General features: G+C 37.4%; 1 protein-coding gene across 4 annotated transcripts in view; it reads left to right on the top strand.

Moving 5' to 3' along the window:
• APLF (aprataxin and PNKP like factor) overlaps nucleotides 1–23,664 on the top strand; it is a 79,001-nt gene that overhangs the window by 19,835 nt on the left and 35,502 nt on the right. For all 4 annotated transcript variants that reach the window (XR_007135107.1, XM_047781893.1, XM_047781895.1 and 1 more), the window contains exons 3-6: nucleotides 1,187–1,359; nucleotides 4,502–4,646; nucleotides 5,257–5,389; nucleotides 13,679–13,863. Coding sequence is in view for 3 of the 4 variants with exons in the window: in XM_047781893.1 (XP_047637849.1) it covers nucleotides 1,187–1,359; nucleotides 4,502–4,646; nucleotides 5,257–5,389; nucleotides 13,679–13,863 (636 nt within the window). In the remaining variant the exon portion in view is untranslated. The remainder of the gene's footprint in view (nucleotides 1–1,186; nucleotides 1,360–4,501; nucleotides 4,647–5,256; nucleotides 5,390–13,678; nucleotides 13,864–23,664) is intronic.

The following is a 23,664-nucleotide window of genomic DNA, read 5'->3' as shown; positions in this document are numbered from 1 at the left end:
AGGTGGTAGTTACCTTGCTGTACTGGAGAGATGGTTGATGTCTCTAGAAAAAAATGTCATTTAAACTGATGAAGTAGATAGATGGATGGTAGGGGGAGTTGCTTTACATAAGATTTTTAAAAGATTTTTTCGATCCCTGGCCTCGCTCAGTGGGTTAAGGATCCGGCACTGCCATGAGCTGTGGTGTAGGTCGCAGGTGTGGCTCAGATCCTGTGTTGCTGTGGCTCTGGCGTAGGCCAGTGGCTACAGCTCCGATTAGACCCCTAGCCTGGGAACCTCCGTATGCCAAGGGAGCGGCCCTAGAAAAGGCAAAAAGACAAAAACAAACAAACAAAAAACACAAAAAACCCCCCAAAACAAAACAAAAATCTGAACATCTGCATTGATGTGGATTGTTTTGTTATACATTAAATCTTATCTGTTTAAGAAACCCAATCATATAAATGACAGGAAGTCTATTCAGCCTTTGGGGATGGCTAATTTCAGCTTGATTCTAGTTAGAATTTTTAAGGTGCCTTTCAGTAAGTCTTACTTATGGAGGTATCTTTCATTATCTTTGCTAACATGAGGTAATCAGTAGAAACATAATTCAAAATAGTGGATATAGTCATAGTTTTGACATTGAGTATATTTACCTCTTGCAATTTGAATATGGATGATAATCTTCATAATGGGAGGTCCAGTCAAACAAAATAAGAAGATTCCTCTGTGAGGAGCGAAAAAAAAAAAAGGTATGTTGTTTGCTTGAGAAATTTGATCAAGATTTTCCTTCCTGTAGTTTCTTATTTTTAATCATAATAAGAAATTATTAAAGGAAAATAAGCAGAAAAGAATTTTCAGGGGACTCAGTTTCCATACTGACAATTATTTTTATCTTTCTCTTTACAATGTCCAGTTATCTCTCTTAAGCAAAATAGAGGTATCTTTTAACCAATTAATTGATAACTTTGCTTTTTTCTGTGATTCCTAGAGAAATGGAAGGTATATTGCATCTATTTTTCCTTTTATATATAGATAATGATTGTGATATTTATAAGTGCTAGATTTATTAGACTTTTAAGTGTAAGTTTGTACTTAAAATTGTTTTGACATTAAAATTTTGAATCATTAAAATGAATTCATATTTAGTTTTATTTCTGTCATAATTTCAAGTTTTAACATTATTCTTTTTTAAAAAAATTGTTAGATACACACAAATCCATGTTTTTATCAGTCTTCTGAGAAGAGCCAGTTCTTACCATTGAAGACAAATCTATGGTGCTGGTTGAATCCTGGAGATAGCTTTTCTTTATTGGTTGACAAATACATTTTCCGTGTTTTCTCTACACATTCTGAAATGGAAATGGAATGTACTTTAAGGTAAGATTGCCTGATGAAATGTGATTAAGTAATTTGTAATCTAATTCCTCCATTCATCCACAAATGCTTTAGTAGAAACCATTCTAGAATTCAGCTGTATTGGCAGTATGTAGGACTTAAATGATCCCTGGCTAAGGAACTTCCGTGTGCGGTGGTCGCAGCAAAAGAAACAAACAAACAAACAAAAAAATTTAGTCAATGCAATTCACTGTAGCAGACTAAAGAACTATCTTTTCAGAAGATGCATACAAACAATTGTGGCAAAAAAAATTCAATACGTGGTCATTAAAAAAAAAAAAAACCTTAGAGAAAACTAGGAAAAGAAAGAAATTTCCTTCCTATTAAAAAACAGCAACAACTTAATTCATCTGTTGATGAACACTTTGTATTGAAAGTTCTCTCCCTACACTTGGGACCAAAGCAAATATACCCGTTCGCACAACTGTGTGTTCAGTATTTACTAGAGGTCCTAGCTAGTCCAGTTGAGCACGAAAAAGAAAGTGTATCATATTGAAAAGGAGGAAGTAAAACCATGTATTCACATATAACATGATTGTCTATTTAGAAAATCCTGAGGAATCTACCAAAGAAGCAAGGACCCAAACAGTATCTACTGTATAATTTATAATGCATTCTATTATAAGCAAATAAATCTGTACTGACAGAAATCCATCAGTGATTATTTCCAGAGGGATTGACTAGGAAGGGGGCACAAGGGGACCTTTTGAATTTATTCTGCATCTTTTTAAAAATTAAAGTATAGTTGATATTAGTTTCAGATGTACAGCATAGTGATTCTTGTATTTTGGTAGTGGGGTTGTACAGTGTTGCAGCCTCTTTGGAACACATTCTGGTAGTTCCTCACAATTTTAAAAACAGAATTACATGTGACCCAGCTATTCCATTCCTAGGAATGTATCCAAAATAATTGAAAATACCTGTTCACACAAAAACTTGTGTAATTCTATCCATATGAAGTGTCCAGAAAATGTAAATCCCTAGAGGCAGAAAGTAGATTAGGAGTTGCCAGGGCTGCAGAAGAGAATGAGAAGTGACTGCTAATGCACATGGGACTACTTTTTGAGGTGATGAATATATTCTACAATTAGATATTGGTGATCATTGTACAACTTTGTGAATATGCTAAAAACGACTGAATTTTATACTTTAGCAGCATGAATTTTATGATTATGTGAATTATATCTCAGTAAAGCTATTACCAAAGAAAAAGGCAACTCATTTATCCTTGTTACATTGTATTTAAATTAAATTCCAAGTTTTTTTTTTTTTAACAAATTCTGATAACACTGTGTTATAAATCCTGTGATAATTAATTGAGGAAGTATTTGAAGATAAAATAAAAGTAGGTCCGTATCATAGTGACAATATTTATATTTAAAGGTGTAATAAAGTAATTCGTACTTTGACCTACTTGGAACTAAACGTTAAATAGAATTTTGTTCTTGGATTGGGTCTTTGGTATTGTATTTTTGGTAAATATTAAAACAAATTCCCTATGGCCATGTCATGTGTGTATACTAGTCTTGAATTTATGCCAGAATAGAAAAACTAGAAATGGAATGGATGATGTTGCTTATCTATCTAACACTGTAAATTGTGAAAAGCCATTGTGCTCCTCTGGAGTGTTTCTTAATATTTTTCAAATTAAATATTAATAAAGTTTGAGGAAAAAAATCTTAACTTGGAAGCACCTCTGTATGCTGTGAGAAAAATAGATTTGAATATTGTGATGGGAGTGCAATTTGATACAGTTATACATTTTCAAGCCTGAATCCCAGTGCCTGGCAAGTGCCTCCCGCACACTAGGTGTTTTAAAAGTATTTTTCGAGTTAACAAAAACTGTGATATTGCACAGAAATTTAGTCTAAGTAGATTATTCTGTTTTGGCTGAGTCCTGCCATGACTTCAAGTCTGCCTTTGAAGGAGGTTATTCCTGTAAGGAACACTAAAACAAATAAAACAAGCCATTGGTTATTCTTCTCTCAGATAAATTTTTGAAATCTTATTTTTTCTTTTTATTTTATTTTTCTTGAAATCTCATTTTTTAAAGTTTGCTTTTACTGACGAACATTTTATACCTAGTAAAAGTCAGCCCTTTTAAATGTGTAATTCAGTGCACTTTGACGAATATATGTAGTCATGTAAATACCACCACAGTGAGATAGAGAACATTTTCATTTCCCCAGAAGGTTCCCTCCTGCTTCTTTGTGGTCATTCCCCTTCTCTACCCCCAGTTTCTGGCAACCGCTGATCTGATTTCTCTCCTTGTAGCTTTACCTCTTCAGAATGTCATGTATATGGAATCATACAATGTGTACCTCTTGTGTCTTTCTCCTTTCACTAAGCAGACTGCCCTTGATTTTCATCCAAGTTGTTTTACATATCAGCAGTTTTTCCTGTTTATTCCTGAGTAGTACTTCCATCTGCATTTTCAAATGTTTGAAATGATAAGTCTGTTGAATCATCTCTATGGATACATAAGGAATAATGATCCAATAATTTACAGTGATCTTACCACACTTTGTAGCAAGTAGGAATAATAGTTTCTGCACATATGTTCTGCATGTGACAATGAGGATGCTCCTGTATCAGAACGCTTAGCTTTCAGTTGGACTACGTACAGGTTTGGGAAGATTTCACAAGTTCCAGCTAGAGCCCCAGTATCAGCCTTGTGTGAACTTGACCTCAGGATTTTACTTTTTTTTTCTTCAAGAGCCTAACTAGCTTACCTGACATTCTTGCAGTCTGTATTTTCTCCTTGGATATTTGATGGCAGTCTTAACTTTTATGGACTCTCTGTATAAATACTAAATAAATAGAAGGCTCTTGAGCCTTGAAGAGATGGCTACTGACCATCTTATAAATAGCTGTGATTTCTAGGCCCGTGATTTGGAAAGATTAATGTATTTTATGGTGATAACAGTGAGCAGAAGACAACATATTCTTGTCTATATATTTTATTCTGGTATGCTATAATCTGCTTTTTTGTCTTGCTAATAACTCTGAGAAGATGAACATAACTCATTAGTTAGATGTACTTGGGAGAATCACATAATGGCATGATAGGCAATAGAGGTGTTTTAAATTTGAATGATTAATGAATTTCACTTTTATTTTATAGGAACAGTCAGATGCTTGATGAAGATGAATTGAATGAAACACCAAAATCTTCCTCAGTTGATTTGCCTGATGAGATACTGCAGCCAGCCCCACAGCTGGAAAGAGGCATAGAAATAGTAAAGACCCAAACCACTATGAATAGTGTGGTAAGAAATTTAGAAATCATCCATTTACAACATGTTCCTTAAGTTACTGTGAGGAGAGAAAAGACAACTGAGTTAGACATATCGTGACAATATTGCTAGCATTGATCGGGTTTTGCTGTTTTAAAGTTAAGCTCTTGAGGGAGTTCCTGTTGTGGCTCAGTGGTTAACGAATCCGACTAGTATCCATGAGGACACAGGTTCAATCCCTGGCCTGGCTCAGCGAGTTAAGGATCCTGTGTTGGCGTGAGTTGTGGTGTAGGTTGCAGACTTGGCTCGGATCCTGCATTGTCGTGGTTGTGGTGTAGGCTGGCAGCTGTAGCTCCAATTCAACCCCTAGCCTGGGAACTTCATATGCCATGGGTATGGCCCTAAAAAGCAAAATTAAAAAATAAATAAATAAAGTTAAGCTCTGGAGAATATCATACTAGACCAAAACACTTCAACTAATAGAGATATTGAATTTCTTTCTTTGAGAAATTTGACTCAGTCCACAGTCGCAGATGGATTTTTTTTTTTTTTAAATGGTGGTTTTCTGCAAAGTAAGTAATTTTACAGTTTCATTAAGGATGCAGGATTATTTTTACTAATTAATATGTAGGTGCCATTTTAGTCTTTCCTAGGTGAAAGTAGAGACTTCAGTAAGCAACAGCCAAACCCTGCCCAGAGGAAAAGAATCCTTCCGGCATGGATGTTAACAGAAAATCTAAGTGATCAAAACCTTTCAGTAGCAGTTATCAGTGGAGGTAGGTTTGTTTCAAGGAAATATTAAGCAGAATTTGGAGGTTTTTCTGAATACGTGGAGGTAGAATGGTGGTTGTGTAAATGTATAACTTAGCCTAACATTTTTTTTAAGATGTGTTCATGAAGTTGAATTTAAAACATAAGCCATTATTTTATGCTATTTATCAAAAACCATTCTGCTAATTGCTTTTGATTTAACAAGTGCTATTAATCTTAGTGCTGGACTTATTAATAAAGGTTTTCAAACCTATTAGTGTTATGCCTACGATAAAAGATAATCACATAAAGAGCATTTAAAATTAATCAAATAAAAAAGTACTGCCATGCAGTGTTATGTGCTGAAGGATTCAAAGAAGATGAGACCTGTTTCCTAGCATAGCTCACTGTCATGGCAGATACCACAAGGATTTATGTCTTCTGTTCGGTATTTCCATTGATTCAAGAATATTAAAATATTTACTACATTGTATTATTTAGTCAGCATTTTATTTGCAACTTTTTAGTCATCTCAGGGTTTAATGTCTTAACAGCTGCTTGTTTTCCTTTATGTGGGTCACATTTTCCTGTTTATTGGATATTGGATGTTATAAATGATAAAGACTTTGATTTTATCTTCCTCTGAACAAATATTTTTTTATTCTAATAGGTAATTAACTTGGCCTGAAAGGAAATTTTCCTCTTTTTTTTTTTTTTTTTTTTTTGCTTTCTAGGGCCATACCTGTGGCATATGCAAGGTCCCAGGCTAGGGGTTGATGGGGGCTGCAGCTGTCGGCCTACACCACAGCCACAGCAAAGTGGGATCTGAGCCACATCTGTGCCTACACCACAACTCGTGGCAACACCAGATCCCAGACCCACTGAGCGAAGTCAGGGATCAAACCCGCATCTTCATGGATACTAGTTGGGTTCGTTACTACTGAGCCATGAAGGGAACTTCTCCTCTTTTCTTAATGGGCATTTAATTCAGACCTTAAACTCTGTTTTCTCTGTGTAGATAGCAGTTGCTGTCTCTGCATAGTTCTTTCAGCTTCTAGCTGCTGCTTTTCCCCTAGTTCCTGGGGTTTCCCCCTGTGAGCATGTAGTTTACCAACCAGCCAAGGATTTGGGTCAGTTTTACACATAGGTTTTGGTACTTGACCCTCTGAGGCTTTCTTCCTTCTGGGACTTTGTCCTGAACTTTCTGCTGCTCAGTGAGCCTCAGACTCTGTCCTCTGACCAGTTAAGCCAATTCACAAGTGACAGAAAATTATAGCCTCACTGGCTTAACTGGTTAAGCCAATTCACAAGTGACAGAAAATTATAGCCTCACTGGCTTAACTGGTTAAGCCAATTCAAAAGTGACAGAAAATTATAGCCTCACTGGCTTAACTGGTCAGAGGACAGAGTCTGAGGCTCACTGAGCAGGTAGAAAGTTCAGGACAAAATCCCAGAAGGAAGAAAGCCTCAGAGGGTCAAGTACCAAAACCTACGTGTAAAACTGACCCAAATCTTTGGCTAGAAAAAAGCCACAAATTGACAAGCCCCAGTCACTGCAGTTAGTTTTTCAAGGTCAGACTCTTCATGTCTACCTTTTTGGTTGGTCTCCAGTGCCTTCAAATAGTTGTTTTTGTAAATTTAAAATGGTTCTGTTTGGGATGATGAATTCAATCAGGCTATTCTGCCATTTTACCTTAAACGTTGTCTTTTATATATTAATAGCACTGTTGAGTATATATTTTAGTTGAATATTATGACTCTTACAGCTTCTCCTGTTCAGCATAGTGGTCATAGAAGTCGTCTAAAGTTTTTAATCAAATATGTTGTATACAGAATTTTCCTTATTTGATGCTAATTTGGATTATGGTAGGAACAGAGTGATCTTTTGGGAAAAATAGATTATATGTTATGTGTTGAGGGAGATGTGATTTAATCTGGAGAATCTTCCTATCTAAATGTAGGATTTCCTGGTAAGAGTTTTATTCTAGGACAGTGGTTTTCAATCCCCCACCCTCTATCATTACACGTGTAACATATTTGTGTCAGTAACATTTCTCATGAAGTATGGTACTCCTCGATTTGCAGGAAGGGAGTGGGGAATGGAGGTGGATTGGAGAGAGAGCAGCCGCTTTCCTTCAGTAGAACATTTTCTCTAATATGGAAAGAAAAACTTTTGACCAAAAATTGGACCAGTGTGAACTGCCTCCTTGCAAACAAGTTCTTTTCTTTTCTTTCAGAGTTTGTACTGTAACCGCTTCTGTACTACCACTATTACATTACTTCTAATAGTCCAGAATGTATTTGCTTCAAATTATAAATACGGCCATTAACTTTCACTCGACAGAATTACCATATAAAATAAGAAGCCCTTTTTTGGCATTTCACCTTGAAAATACAAATGAGAGTAATTTGACTTTGATTTGGACAGGAATGTTATATAGTATACAATGTGCTTAAAATGTTAAAGCTTCAAAATAAGATAAAAAGTCTTTGTATTCAGTCATATCTTACACATGCAGACTTTGAGGGAATACTCGTAAGAGCGAAGTTAGGCTACTTAACTTTTTTAAAGACAGATGATTTAGGAATAAAGGACAGTTTAGTAACTTGAATCCAGTTAATTAAAGGTTGGAATAAATTTGACTTTTTCTGCTATGTAGTTTTTATTGTTATTGTTACTGTTTTGTTTAAGTAATATATCATCCAGTTCAATAGACCAATGTTAGTGATTTTTAAAAATCAGTTTCTAGGATGCATTTTAAGCTCATTTAGATGTAAGATACTTTTGTTATGTCTTTTGCAGTCTTAGTACTATATTATGTTCATTGATCTTTATTTGACTATCTGAAACCATCTTGATATTTTAGAACCTTCTCTGTCATTAAGTACAGGACAAATAATAATGTTAATCGATGTTAAATGACTTATCTAGGGTCGTAATAAGTGCCAGAGCTGTGATTGAGACCTAGCTCTGTGTGACTCTAAAGCCCATGCCCTGAATCATATCTCTATATAGCCACCTAAATTTACCCTCTCTGTGTTCTGGGGGTTTTGTTTTGTTTTTGTTTTTTATTTTATTAATAGGCCCTTGCATTCTGTCCTGGATTTTTTTCAGTTTAACTTTTGGTTTAATTCTTATATGTATGTGCATATTCGCTGTGATCAGGCTATCCTTTTTGTTTTCAACCAGTATGGTTCTAGTTTACGTTTCTGGGTCCCCAGGTACTAGTCCTTGAATTTTGTCACGAATTTCTCAGGTCTGGCGTAAAAGTTTTTCCATGTCCCATAGTGATTGATAAGTGAATATATTTGGGTAAAGGCCTCCCCTCTCTTTGCTTCCTTTTTTTTTTTTCCCCCTTAGTTCCCTTAGCCTTCTAGGTCCCAGACATGTCATACCTCTTAGGCTATAACACTTTTTGCTAGATTGAAAAAGGAGCATTTGTATTTTCACTGGTATCACACTACCCTGTAGTTCTCTTTTCTCCCGTCTTCTAACTCAACATGGAGTGTGGAGAGTGGCACATACTGGTAAAGACAAAAGTGGTAGGTAGTCCTCAGAGCGTTTGGTTTATATGTTATTTTGTGCTCTGACGATTTTCTGTATGACAACTCGATATAGATTATAAATATTTTACTGACATTGTTCAAGTTGATTATAGTTCAGAGTTTACTTATAGTGCTAATTATTCTGTATATTTTTAGCCATCTTGCTAAATGATTTAATTAATTCTGTTTTTTAGCCTCTTAGATTTTCTAGCTGTATAATCATATCTATAGAATTATGATAATTTTGGCTCTTCTGATCTAGCTACAGCTTTTGAAAACATTTCTTATTTCTTAAGTTATATCCCATAAATTTTAAATGGAAATAGATAAAATTAGCATCTGTATCTTATTCCTGATTTTAACAGGAGTTCTGTTAGTATTTCAGCATTTAATATGATTGGTATTTGGTTTTGATACTCTTCTCATATTTAGGGTGACTGATTCAGGAATAACTTTTGAATTCTTTGAAAAAAATTTTGGTAGAGAAACAGTCCTGCACTTTCATGTGTTAATGTAATTAATGATGTTTGTAAGTTTCCTCATGTGCACAATGTCTGTGTTCTTATGGTAAGTTAATTTTATTGTGATGGCTTACTATTTTTATGCTCTTTTAGATTTGCTAATATTTAGTTTAGGGCATTTGTATCTATACTGTGATTAGTATTTTTTTCTGTGTGTGCCATCCATGTCAGATTTTGGTATTAGAACTATGTCACTGTTGTGAATTAGGAGATTTTCTATATATGCTCAAGGATAGTTTGAATAACACAAATACTCATTTCTTTATAGAACTTTTCTTTATCACAATCTGTCCTGGTGCCTACTTTTTCAGTAGTTGATAGTTCTGGTATAGGAATATGTAAGTTAGGCCAATAAGAAAGAATGAAACACTCTAAAACAGATTAGAATAACATATGTTTAATATATATAAAATTATCAGTTAAAATTGATGGGGAAAAGGAGTTCCCATTGTGGCACAGGTTTTAAGGATCTGGTGTCTGTCTTTGTGGTAGCATGGATTTGAGCCCTGGTCAGGTGCAATGGGTTAAAATGATCTGGAGTTGCTGCAGCTATGTCATAGGTTGCAGCAGTGGCTCAGATTTGATCCCTGAACCTGGTCCAGGAAATTTATGTGCCATGGGTGCAGCCATTAAAAAAACAAAACAAAAAACCAAACTGATGGGGTAAAGGATGCATATTTTATTATTAAATATGATGATGGGAAAATTAGCTTCCCATTTGGAAGAAAATAATAATAGAGCACTGTTCACACCATATTCATAAATAAACTGCTGTTGAAATAGTATACAATATAAAAATTGAAACTATTAAGGCATTTGAAAAAAATATTCAAAACATTTTTATTACTCCTAGGAGACTTTATTTTTTCTCAAAAAAGAAAAAAAAATTTTTTTTTTGGTCTTTTTTAGGGCTGCACCTGTGCCTTGAGGTTCACGGCTTGGGGTCCAATTGGAGCTGTAGCTGCCAGCCTTTCGCCACAGCCACAGCCACAGCCACGGGGGATCGGAGCCTTGCCTGCAACCTACACCACAGCTCATGGCAATGCTGGATCCTTAACCCACTGATCAAGGCCAGGGATGGAACCTGCATCCTCATGGATACTAGTCAGATTCATTTCTGCTAAGCCATGGCGGGAACTCCCTGGGAGATTTTTTAAAAGTGATGGAGAGCCAAGAACCGTAAGGGAAAATTTAACAAAACAATTTTTTTTTCTTTTGGCTGTGCCAGCGGGATGTGAAAGTTTCTGGGCCAGGGATCAAACCCACATCACAACAGTGACCTGAGCAGCTACAGTGACAATGCCAGATCCATAACCCACAGTGCCACAAAGGAACTCTGTGGCCCATCTATTTAGATTAAAGAGGAAAAAAAAATGCAAAAGACACTTTAGACAAGGTCAGAAGCAAATAGTAGAATGACAAGCAGTATCGAGGGAGATTTTTTTCTGTTGCAGTTATAAAAGAGAAAGTTTTAATGAGTACCTACTTAGTAATACAAAAAAAGTAAAAATTTTGGGCATTGTATATGATACACTGCAGAAGAATAAATACAAATAGCCAATAAATATGTGACTACTATCAGATAGGAAAATGTAAATTAAAACTTATCAGATTTTGTTCATCAAACTCATCAAAATTTCAGCAATTGATCATATCTAGTACTTACAGAAATGAGTGTCATGAAACATGGTTGGTGGAAGTATGAGTTGGTATAGCCTTTTAAAGTTCCTTGCCAGTATCTCTCTCTCTTTTTTTTTTTTTTTTTTGTCTTTTTGATATTTCTTTGGGCATATGGAGGTTCACAGGCTAGGGGTCGAATCGGAGCTGTGGCCACCGGCCTACGCCAGAGCCACAGCAACGCGGGATCCGAGCCGCATCTGCAACCTACACCACAGCTCACGGCAACGCCAGGTCCTTAACCCACTGAGCAAGGGCAAGGACCGAACCTACAACCTCATGGTTCCTAGTCGGATTCGTTAACCACTGCGCCATGACGGGAACTCCCTTGCCAGTATCTCTTAAAAATAAGTATACAGCACATTTTCGTCGAGAAATTCTAATTTTAGGCATTTATCCCACAGAAATAATAGCATGTGTATTTTTAGCCCTGTATGTATTTATGTATTTGTAGATATACTTGCTTAAACTTAGGAAAAAGTTGAGAAGGATACACATCAAATTGTTAGTATAATTAGTAGGAGTGGTTTCTTTAGAGGATAAAAATTTGATGGATGTTATTTTAATGACATGTGTATAGTTGAGCTAGCATTCACATAGTATTAGTATAACAACTCATAAATTAAATGCAATTAGTAATGGTTTAAAATAAATGGATTTGTTCTAATAGCTCATTTCTTTTGTATTTCTGTCATTTAACTGTACCTATCTTGGATTTGGAAAAATATTTTCTATGACAGATATAAAGATTGTTATGAGCCGATTTACTTATTTGTTGTATATATACTTTGTGGAGAGCTTTTTAATAACATCAAATTAGCTTCTTCCTATGCAAAAAGAAATGAGCTCTGGTTTCTAAAAGGAATGTTTTTGGTAGGTCATTTGGAGTTTTAAAGAATTGAATATTTTAAATATGTGTATTTAATTTTAGAATTTTATATACATGGGTGACACCTGGAATGTAGTAAACTGCCATTTGGGAAGAAGCTGTGTCTTACTTACAGTTTTTTAGTCCTTAGCATAGTAAACAGTATCATAGCTGATTATATTTCCCATTATTTGACTAATTATAACTGTTGTATCATTTGGTCATTTACTTTGTATAGTCAGTTCTATTTAGTAGTATTTATGACAGTTTCTAAAATAATATTAAATGTTTCCTAATTTAGATTTAAATAATTGTGTCCCAGTATAGTTGTCAGTTTATTCATAAGTTTCCCTTGAGACATACATTATTTTTATAATTGGTTCAGTGATTTTTCTGTTTAATAATATAGACAGTATTTCTTTTCTGAACTTAGTGGAGGTGTGTTATTTCAGGCCATTTGAATATCCTTTACAACAACTCTGAGCAGATAGCCCATGAGCCAAATTCAGCCCCTGCCTATTTCTGTAAAGAAAGTTTTATTGGAACATAGCCTCGCTCATGCATGTATGTATTGTTTGTGGCTGCTTTCATACTACAAAGGCAGAGTTGAGTAGTTGTGACAAATATTATATGGCCAACAGTACTTAAAATATTTATCCTCTGGTGTTTTTCAGAAGAAGTTTGATAATCCTTGCTTTAGAACATTAGATTACTGACTACAGATTGCCTTGCATAGCTGTACCCAGTCGCTTTAGGGATCTTTGGACAATTTCTGTTGGTGCTCACAGTTCATTTACTCAAATATATTCATTGAGTACCAGTTTTGTGTTAAGCATAGGTCTAGATACTAGAGAGATAAGTGGGGAACAGTGAACAAGGCACAGAAAGTCGTTGCCCTCATGAAGTAGAGGAGGAAGATGACTAACCATGATGATTTTCCTCTTAAAATAAGTAGATCTTTTTTCTTTTCTGATTAGACAGTTTAGGAATTTGTTAACAAAATGTGATACTGATGTTTCCCCACTGTATTGAACCTTGAAGATAAGTGTTATGTGTAATGCAATGTCCCTTGTTATTGAGACTTATTCTCTTTATCATTAACATTTGTAGAGGTAGTTCTCTTCAGTTATTTTGGGTTCTTAATCTGTATTTAAGGTAACTTAAGTTGTATTCCACACTGTGGATGTTAGGGGCTTATTAAGTATTCATATAAGTCATTTGATAGCAATGTGTTACATTTTCTGTTAGAGAAATTCAGTGCTAAAATTTAAAAAATAGCTAACATATATGAGTTAAGATATATAGTTTATACATCTTACCTCATTTTCTTCTTCTAATAACTCCATGAGATTTTATTATAATTCCCTTTTTCTAGATGATGAAACCAAAACTCAGAGAGGTGAGCTAAAACAGTTAAAGGATGTAGCCTGCCCATATTACCATCTTGGCCTGGGTGACTCCAGGGCTGGAACTCTTGGCCAGCGTGCGCTTAATACTTTCTGAGATTTGCAAATATGTATTTTCAGATTGGCCTTAATATAAGTAGAACTTTAATTTTATTTGTTCTTTTATCCTTTTCTTTTTTCTTTCCTTCCTTCTTTTCTTTTTTTGCGGGGGGAGCGGTGCATGGATTATTGACATTCGAAGATACAGGAGATAATTTTCTTCCTTTTCTTGGTGTTTGTGTGTTGTGTGTATTTAAGATAATAATTTAATCTGGGAAAGTGGAAAAGAAGAAATCTGCAAAGATAAGACCCAAGTAAACGTAAAACAGCAAGGAAGAAAACGATTAATTTCATCAGGAAGTTCAGAAAGTATATCAGCAGAGCAAGACACAGGAAAAAAATGTAAAGATGCTGATCGGGAAGAGTCTGTCATTTCCTCCAAGGTGATTTTTAAAAAATTCATAATTTGTTTATTTTCATCATCAAGTATTCTAGTTAGAAATAATCATATACTGTATTATACATTAAGGAAAAACAAAAACTGCTTTTTATTATTGAATTTATCAGGATAAAAACAAGTCCAGATTCCCCTCTACCCGCCCCCCCCCCCCCCCCCCCGGTTGCTGAAACTAATCTTTAATACAGCACCTGCATTGTATGAAACAAATTTCTATTAATGTAGAAATTTTCCAATCTGGAAAAACGTGGAGACCATTTGACTCTGGTCATAATTTGGTACCCTTATTTTGAAAACCCAGTTTATTTGGGGTCATCAGAGAATTGCAGTTTGGGATCTGCAACCATGAGTGAGCCATGTGCAATTTCCTGTACAGCAAGCGAAGGAGAATGCTTTTATAGAGGAAAAAAAGTTTGGGAGGGCTATAGTGAACAGAGTCCATGTTATTTCATTGGCTGGGTCCTTGCCAGGAAAGAAGAGGAGTCTTTCTTCCTGTTGTGCTCTGCTGTCATCATAGGGCATGGGAGCTCTGCCTTCTGGTGTCCCAGCTCTATATAATTGAAGTTTCTGTTTATTAATTTTTTACATGTCCCCCTTTTGATCAGGATCTTTCTCTGAAAGCATTGTTGATCAAAAGTCAGATTTTCTGATTTCAGTGGCTTTTGTCCTTTAATGCCCAGGAGGGTCCTTTGCTGATTGTTGTCTCACATGAGAGAGAAAGTACACAGATTGGAAACCTATTGAGGTCACATTCATGTATCAAGGAGGGGAAGGAGGAAGAACTTTCAGGCACGTTTAATTTAAAGTCTATTTGTTATCAAGATCATAGAGATTGGAGAATGTCTGAAGTGTCATCATCAAAGGTTTGGCAGACAAGTTTCCAACAGGCCTGGCCTGGATATCTTGGGAAGGTTGTATCATCGGATGCCATCTATTTCAGTTCTGGGAAATCTTCACTTCCAGGTCATCAGATGATGTGCAGGTTCAGTCAGGGTTTTGTTCATTTTTTAGGTGTGTCATGTGAATCCAAGAGTCTATTCCATGGAGTTTGGCAGCACAGGGGTTGATTAGCAGTATCTGATTTGGGGTGTTTCCAGAGAGGTTGAAGGAGGTATTTTTTTTCCAATAGATGAAATATCCAGGTTGCCAGGTATAATGTTTAAGGTCATCATCTCCCAAGGGTGCACTGTGAAAAGATTGCTCTACTAAAACCTGGTTATTTTTAATAGAAGCACTTAGGTGTTTGCAGTGTTGGAGTATCTCTCCTTTTACTAGTTGTAAGTAAAAAAAAAAAAAAAAAGCCAAGTGCATTGCGCTTTCTGTCACTACTTTAAAGTGTGAGAGCTTATGAGTTCCAAAAGGGGTGGATCTGAGATTTAGAGGGACTGATGGTAATACCTTTAGCCACTGTATTAGGATGATCTTTGGAATTTTTGCCAGTTGAGTCATAATAATGCTCTTAGTACATTTAACTAAACTAGAGGGTTGAGGGTGGTAAGCACAGTGAAAGTGTCATAAAACTGGCCAGATAGCACAAATTTATTGAAGTGCCTAATCAGTAAAATGATAATTACCATGCAGTTTGAAAGGAGTTCTTCCAGATAGGACATTTTTCTAAACAATTTTCTAGAAGGACATTAAGCCCAGAAGAAGTAGTGGCCTGTCTGCAAGGGGAGTCTGTATGTGAACACACACAGACCATTACTAAAACATATTTATATCTATGAGCCAGAGCAAGTTGTATGAAATCCATTTTTCAGACCTTGGGTTGTATTTCAGACAAGTGGGACAAGTGAGGTAGATACTTTTGGTGGCCTTTTTAGTGTTTCCCCATCTATGATGATTCATGACTGCTGTCATTTTGTTAGTAGACCAATGATTTAATGTATGTACAGTGGTAAAGAGTGGGGATTTTAATAGGACTGGGTTGTTAGTTAGTCTAAACCAGAGCTTTCTCTTTTTATCAAATCAATTTTTGAATTTCCAATCTTGTTTTTCTTTTTCTGAGGCCAGTCGTTGGGCTTCTCTAGCCAGTTTTTCTAAGTTACCATTTGGGGAAATGTCCCTTGGGTCCAACAGTATGCTCATGGCCACTTTCAGGGCAGCATTTCCTACAGAAATGTCAGCAAAGTGATTTCCCTTAGCTTCCAGAGAGTCAAGTTTAGAGTGCCCTAGAATATTAATAATAGCTAAAGCGGGCAGATAAAAGTGTTGCCTGTAGTAATTCCTGGACATAAGGGCTATTTAAAATTTTATTTCCACTGAAAGTAAGGAACCACATTGCTTCCACAGTATTCCAAAATCACAAGCTTCTCTGGAAACACATGTACCATCAGTATAAATATTGGCAGTTTCATCCTTGGCTAAAGCACAAGCTCATGTGAGATTGTGTAATTCAGCCTGTTAGGCCAGAGTAGCCATAGGTAAAGATGCTGCCTCAACAATCAAAAGGATTCGCAGTAGTATACCCCACACAATATTTACCATAATCACCTTTTATTTATTTATTTTTGGGGCCACACCCCTGGCTAATGGAAGTTCCCAAGCCAGGGTCTGAATCTACACCACAGCTGTGACCTGTGCCATAGCTGTAGCAACACCAGATCCTTAACCCACTGTGCGAGGCCTGCCTGGAATCAAGCCCATGCCTTAGTAGCAACCTGAGCTGGTGCAGAAACAATAATGGATCCTTAACCCACTATGCCACAGTGGGAACTCCTGCCATTGTCACCTTTTAAATAAGAACTTGTCAATGAATCAATGAGAAGTCAGTATTACCAAGAGGCATTTCCTGTCAGTAAGTGATCATTTAGAGTTAAGCAGGCAGGAGGGACTTCTTTGGTGACAGAGAACAGAAGAATAGGGGGGTTAAGGTTATTATAAAAGAGTTAGGTGAGGAGCCCAACAAAAGGACAGTGAGGCAGCTGGCTGAGAAATACTGAGTGTGTTGAGAATTCAGGAGGGCTTCTACTGCATGGGATACAAAAATGGTTAAAAGGGATCCCACGATTTTCTGGGTAGCCTTGACCACTAGCCATAATGGCTTTAAGGCAAATGGGGTATTGCTGTGTCACAGGGTCCAATAGCTGGCCATAATACACTGAGGGTTGACAGTGGTTCCCCTGGTTTTGGGTGAGTACCCTAAGGGCATTCTGTTTGTTTTCATATACAAAAAGGAAAAAAGAAATCTGATAAATGCAATTCTCAAGGGCAGGTGGGTTCCTCAAATTCAACTTTAAGAACTTAAAGGCTATGCTGTTTTGTTCTTCCCATAAGATTGGGTCATGGTTATTATTGTTTATGTAAAGCATACAGAGAGGTTTGGGTATGAGAAAGAAATTTGGAATTCAGTTTTGGCGATAAGCAACTAGCCTGAGAAAAGTTGGTAGTTGGCACTTAGTATTGGATTTGGGAAAATTTAGGACATCGGGAGTGTATCTGGATCTATTATTTTGATATCAGATGCCCTAAATAATTGAACCTAGGAGTTCCCATAGTGGTGCAGTGAAAACGAATCCGACTAGTATCCGTGAGGATATGGGTTCAATCCATGACCTCGCTCAGTGGGTCAGGGATCCGGCATTGCTGTGAGCTGTGGTGTAGGTTGCAGACGAGGCTCACATCCCGAGTTCCTGTGGCTGTGGTGAAAGCTGGCAGCTGTAGCTCTGACTCACCCCCTAGCCTGGGAACTTCCATATACCTCAGGTGCAGCCCTAAAAAGACCAAAACAAACAAAAAAACCTGAACCTAGGTTTGGGCAAACTGCAGTTTTTCTTTGGTGATCTTATGTCCCTTTAAGGCTAAAAGCTTTAGCAAGTAGATTTTGTCTTCCTGTGAGGAGGCCTGAGAAGGAGAGCAAAGAAGTGAGTCATCCACATATTACAACAAAGTAGAACCTCTAGGGAACTTAAATATAATCCAGACAGCCTTCAGGATTTCTGAGAAGTAAGAGGGACTCAGCAAAACCCTAACACATTACTGTCCAGGTGAATTGTTTTCCTTCCCAAGTGCGGGCAAAAAGGTATTGGCCAGCCTCGTCAACTGGAATACCAGAGAATGAACTGCAGAAATCAGTAACAGTAAAGAATTTGCTTCCAGTTGGAATGGATGCCAGTAATGTATGGAGGGTTAGAACAACAAGGTGTCAAAGGATAACAGTGTTGTTTACTTGCTCTGAGATCCTGGACAAACCTCCACCCCAGCCCTTGGGTTTTCTCAGCAGGCTGGTGTAAGGGATAATGAGACCTTGAGCCTTGTCATCTTCTGTTATGAACTTTATGCCTTTAAGGGCTTCCTTACTTATAAAATATTGATTACTTGTGGGAAAATGGTTTTGAGGGACCTGTTTGAATCTTGATGGGAAGTACGCTGTAAATTTTGCCCATATCAGTTTGAGATTTCGTTCATAAGGAGGGCAGTAGCTGATTCACTGTGAACAAATGATCAGTGTTTCTAGAATCAGGTCTAGTACTGTCAGGGAAAAAATAAATAAAAAATGTCAAAGGGTCATTTAATTCATTTGGTTGGTTATTTTAATGACTGCCACCAAATTCTAGACTCTTGGGAGAAAGAAATTCCAGAATGATGCATCTCTGAGAAGTCTCAGCCTAATAAATGAATATTAGTCCCTAATAAATGAATGGGGCAGAGAAACTAAAGAGAAAAGGATGTGCAGCTCTCAAAAAGCCTAAAGAAAAGGGAATAGAGTCAGAGATGGGAACCTCTTGAGGCTCATTACAAATCCCACTATTTGAACTTTTTTAGGGGCTGCTTTATAGTAGTGGGGTTGAGCCCTGAGAATGTGGCTCTGGTATCATTTAGGACTGGAAGAGATTCATCTCCAATTGGAAAAATGTTTCTTCAGGTTGATTGTGAGAGTGGATTGGGAAGAGCCCCTGTAGTTTCTCAGAGCCCTGTCGTTGAGAATTGGGGAGATGTTGGAAAGCCTGGTTAGAGGGCTTAAGGCATCTAAAGTACTTATGTTTATGACAGTCTCTTCCCAATGTCCTGATCTTTGTGATAGCAGAAACTAGGAGGGTTTTGGCTTTGTTTAGGAGCCTTCAGTTGCTAGATTTTACAGATTAAGAATTTTAGTAGTCTTCCTTTCGGGTGATGTGCCTAGAGACTGAGTGTAGTGAATTTGCGGGATCAACTAAATCAGGACTAGACATGGTTTCCCATTCCATCCTGGTCCTTTTTACTAGAAGGGAAAGGACCCAGTTCAGCCCGTTAATAAACAGAGCGAACAGACATCCAGGTGGAATCAACATTGGAAAGAAGACCATATTTTTCTTCTAAAATAGTCTGAAGTTGACTGTACTAGGCATGAACAAGATCATCAGATTTTTGTGTGCAAGCCTGAATTTTGTTCCAGTCCGCAGGCTTTGGAAAAACTATAGCAATTACCTGATGAAGTCGCCTCATGATTGCTTAAATGTGATTATATAGTAAGTTAGGGGGCCGGTCTCCACATTGTAATTCTAGAGATCTTTCTAGATTTTCCCAGTTAGCAGTTTTTATCCAATGCTGGGCCTGGTCTTCACTGATAATATGTGAACTAGGTGATATAAATCAGAGAAACCAGGTTGATAAGCTTGAATGACTGTATTAAATTCCTCAGCAAATCTGTGAGGATCTTCAGTTACTTTGAGAACATTTTTGACTATGGCTTATAGTTGAGCTTTAATCCAGGGAACATAAGGGAGTTCCTGATGTGGCTCAGCAAAAACGAATCTGACTAGCATCCATGAAGATGCAGGTTCGACCCCTGGCCTCGCTCAGTGGGTCAAGGATCTGGTGTTGCCATGAGCTGTGGTGTTGGGCACAGATGTGGCTCAGATCTGGAGTTTCTGTGGCTGTGATATAGGCCAGCGGCTACAGCTCCGATTAGACCCATAGCCTGGGAACCTCCATATGACACTGGTGCAGCCCTAAAAAACCAAAAAAAAAAAAAAATCCAGGCAATATAAGAAATTAAGGGTTGGGAGTTCTTTGGTTCAATCCCTGGTCCGGGAACTGAGAACTGAGATCCCATATCAATACATTCACATCATGGCTGGGAAAAAAAAGAAGAAATAAAGATATTAGAGTGTAGCCTCTGGATTCTGAGGAGGCTGAATTTTAAAGGGCCAGATGGGACAGGTTCTGGCAATTTCAGAAGAAAAGGGAGTAGGGAGAGTTTCAGAGAAAAGGGGACGTTTGGCAAGAAAATTAGTATGGGAACACTGAGGGTACAGAGGAGGTGTAGGCAATAGAGACGGGAAGGAGGGCGATTATGCTGGAGGTGGAGTCTGACCACAGGAGCTGAGGGAGAGGGTGTGAGACAAGATGACACCAAAGGTGGAGCCCAGGACAAAGAAGGTAAGGAAGAAGAGCCTGAAGCTTCAGGAGCCTTTGTTTGTTTGTTTGCTTAATCATTTGCCTCAGTCAGTCTTTTTTTGCTCCCCCCCCCCTCACAGGCAAATGGAATCCCCCAGGCCAGGGATCCTATCTAAGCTGGATCCTTAACCCACTGTGCTGGGCCAGGGATCAAACCTTTGTCCCAGCACTCCCAAGACACTGCTGATCCCATTGCATCACAGAGGGAACTCCTGCCTCAGTCAGTCTTAAAATCTTAATTTGCGGAGAGGCAATTTTAGACTTCTTGTAACATTGGGAAGCCTCAAAATATCAATCAAGATAGTTATTCCCTTCAGTTCTAGAAATTTTTGAGCTATTGTAATCAACTTGGTTTTAAGAAAATTAAATTTGGGGATTTCAGAAGTTTCTCATTGACATTCTATATTGCCTTTGGTCAAGTTGGTCCATTTCTTTAGAAATGCACATTACCAAAAATAGGTTATTTATCCCTTAAGGCTGGGAGGGAGGTGCTATTTTGAGAGTGTCTTCATTTGTCTTGGCTTGGCTAACCAAAATCACAGGAGAGGTGAAGAACAAAGCTCTTATTGAGTAAGACTGTATCCCCTTAAGCATCTTAACATTGGTTTATTGCATCAAAGAATCCTATATCCTTTGCTCCTGATTGGCCATTTGGGTTGTACCACTTACAGCATGTCTCTTAATCAGTCCCACAGAAACATGACTTCATTGGTTCAATCATTCATTTGTTCAGCAAGCATTCCTTAAACAAATAGTAGTGATGTGGCATTAATAATGCTCTTAACAATAACAGCTGAGTAAACATCCACAGTCATTTATTGAGCTCTTTTTAATGGGCTAGACCCAATACTAAGATAGACTTACTTCATTTAATTTTTAGAAAATCCTAGAAAGTTGCTTGATAATATCCCTGGTTTACAGATCAGGAGACCTGAGAGTCTCTGAGATTTTGAATCACCTTGTTCAAGGTCAAAGGTTAGGAAATAGTAAAGCTAATTACTATGATCAAAATCTGATTTTTTTTCACTCTAAAGATGATTCCAATAATCATTAAACTAATCAGTCTTTTTGTTATAGGCAAGGCAGTGTGTTAGAATCAGGAATTAAATGAATGAAGATGAATAGGACATAGCTGATAAGGAGCAAATAATTTTGCGGGAGACATGATTCAAATCCTAAAATAAATGACAACACATTGACTTTTCTGGGAGCCTTGAGGAGGACTGCCTAAGCCAGTTCCTAGGGAAGCATTCCTAAAAGGCATGATCTGAGCCAAATCTTAAGAATATTGGGCATGAACCAGATGCAGGAGCTGGTAGGTGCAGGAATCCATCCCAGGTGGATGGGACAGCAGTATGAGAGCAAAGGGGTACAAATAGTATACTGGAAACCATTGTTCTTAAGAATTTTTTGGTGTGGAGTTGAGTGGCACTGTGGTATGTGAGTGAAGCAGGAGGACCTTGAGGAGTTCCTGTTGTGGCTCAGCAGGTTAAGAACCTAACATAGTGTCTGTGAGGATGAGGGTTTGATACCTGCCTACCTCTTTGGGTTAGGGATCTGGCATTGCCTCAAGCTGTGGTGGAGGTCACAGATGCTGCTTGGATCCAGCATTGCTGTGGCTAGGCATGAAGTTGCTGCTCTGAATAGACCCCTAGCCTGGAGGTGTAGCCAGGAAAAAAAAAAAAAAAAAAAAAGAGGACCTTGAAATGTTTTCAGCCACAGAGATAATCCTGTCAGCTCTTCAGAGAGATTGGAAGAGAATAAGATTAAAAACAAAAACAGGAGGATAAGGGCATTGACACTGTAGAGAAATGAAGAGAATCCGACCCAGGGCAGTGACAATGATGCCATAAAGGCATTGGATTAGAGAAATGTTTAAGAAACAAACTGCAGGACTTGGTGCTTAAGTCTGGTGAAAGTGAAGGAAAGAAGAAATGAAAGATAAGCTTCCAAGGTTCCGGCTAGGATGAATGGATAAACCATGTTGGCCAAAACTGTAATACAGACTACACAAGGAGGATTTCAGTTTTGACATTTTGAGTTTGAAATGCATAGGATATTGAACTGTCTTAACTAGAGATTGAATACATGAGTTCAAAGCTCAAAAGTGAGGTTGGGGCTGGAGTTTAGGAATTTTTAGTTCTTCGCACGTGAGTACTAATGGGATTGATGCAGAACTTTTATTTATGTATTTTTTTGTTTTTTTTAATTTTTTCTTTAGGGCCGCACCTGCAGCATGCGGAAGTTCCCAGGCTAGGGGTCTAATCAGAACTACAGCTGCTGGCTTACGCCACAGCCACAGCAATGCAGGATTGAGCCACATCTGACGATGCAGAACTTTTAAGGCAATTTATTTTCAAGGGCAGCTTGGAAAGAACAACAACTTACTTCATTGAACTTGTATTAGGGGGACATTAGTTATTGTGTCCCCTGCAGTGTATTCAAACTTCAGATGGTTGAGGAATGGGGAGGACTTGTTGGACAAGTTACCAGGCTATTTTAGTAGCCTTCATAGTATGTTCTAGCCACCTACAAACACCAAGGTAACCTTCCACCAGCTCCAGGCTTCTCGATTCTTGAGGTCTCTAGCATGTATTTTTACAGTGTTGGGGATCTGGCCTCTTCTGTCATGAATCTCTAGCCTCTCACACATCATCCTTCACATTTTCATCTAATCTAGGACGTAAGCAATGTGAGTGCCATAAAATATGGAGCTCTCTGCCTTCCCCCTGCTTCTTTCAAGTACAGAGCACCTTCCGTCTTTCCTCTTCCCTCGTTTGCTGGTTCAGTGACTCGCTCTGGCTCATGAGCTTTGTAACTGGTACAGTACGAATTTATGTCTCAGCAAACTTACAAATTACTGCATGTAATGGATTTTTTGGGCCGTTTATAAATAATTGAAACCACGAATATTAAATTCTTGAGTGCCAAGGGCCTACTGAATATCAATATTTCATGGAGTTCCATAAAGAACATTATGAATTCCAGCTTTTATGCCTCTTAAAATGTATTTGAGAACCCCTGATCCGTGGTATTGATATCTGTGACTTTATTCCTCCTCTCTCTTTTGGATTAAATTAACATGATAAACGTATTCCTTGTTGAAGATATTAAAAAAATAAATTCTTAACATTTCAAGAAAGTAGAGGGAGTTGAAATAAGATGCTTTACATTTTATATCTTTTATTTCATTTCTTTGGTTTGCTTTTCATTTTTTAAGGGGGTAATATAGTAGATGCTTATTGTACAAAAGTTGGAATATTCAGACACGTGTGAAGTAAAAAGTGAAATTCTTGATTTGCCTCATCCTTCAATTCCATTTCCCTACTGACATTTTGGTTTGCATCCTTCTGAATCTTTTCACTTGGATTTACACAAGTAAATACTCATGTGGATATATAGGGGATTT

Source organism: Phacochoerus africanus, chromosome 5, assembly GCF_016906955.1.
Source record: "Phacochoerus africanus isolate WHEZ1 chromosome 5, ROS_Pafr_v1, whole genome shotgun sequence".
NCBI classification, from domain to species: Eukaryota; Metazoa; Chordata; class Mammalia; order Artiodactyla; family Suidae; genus Phacochoerus; species Phacochoerus africanus.
Note: the sequence above shows the minus strand (reverse complement) of the source record. Positions and strands in the feature narration are given on the sequence as shown.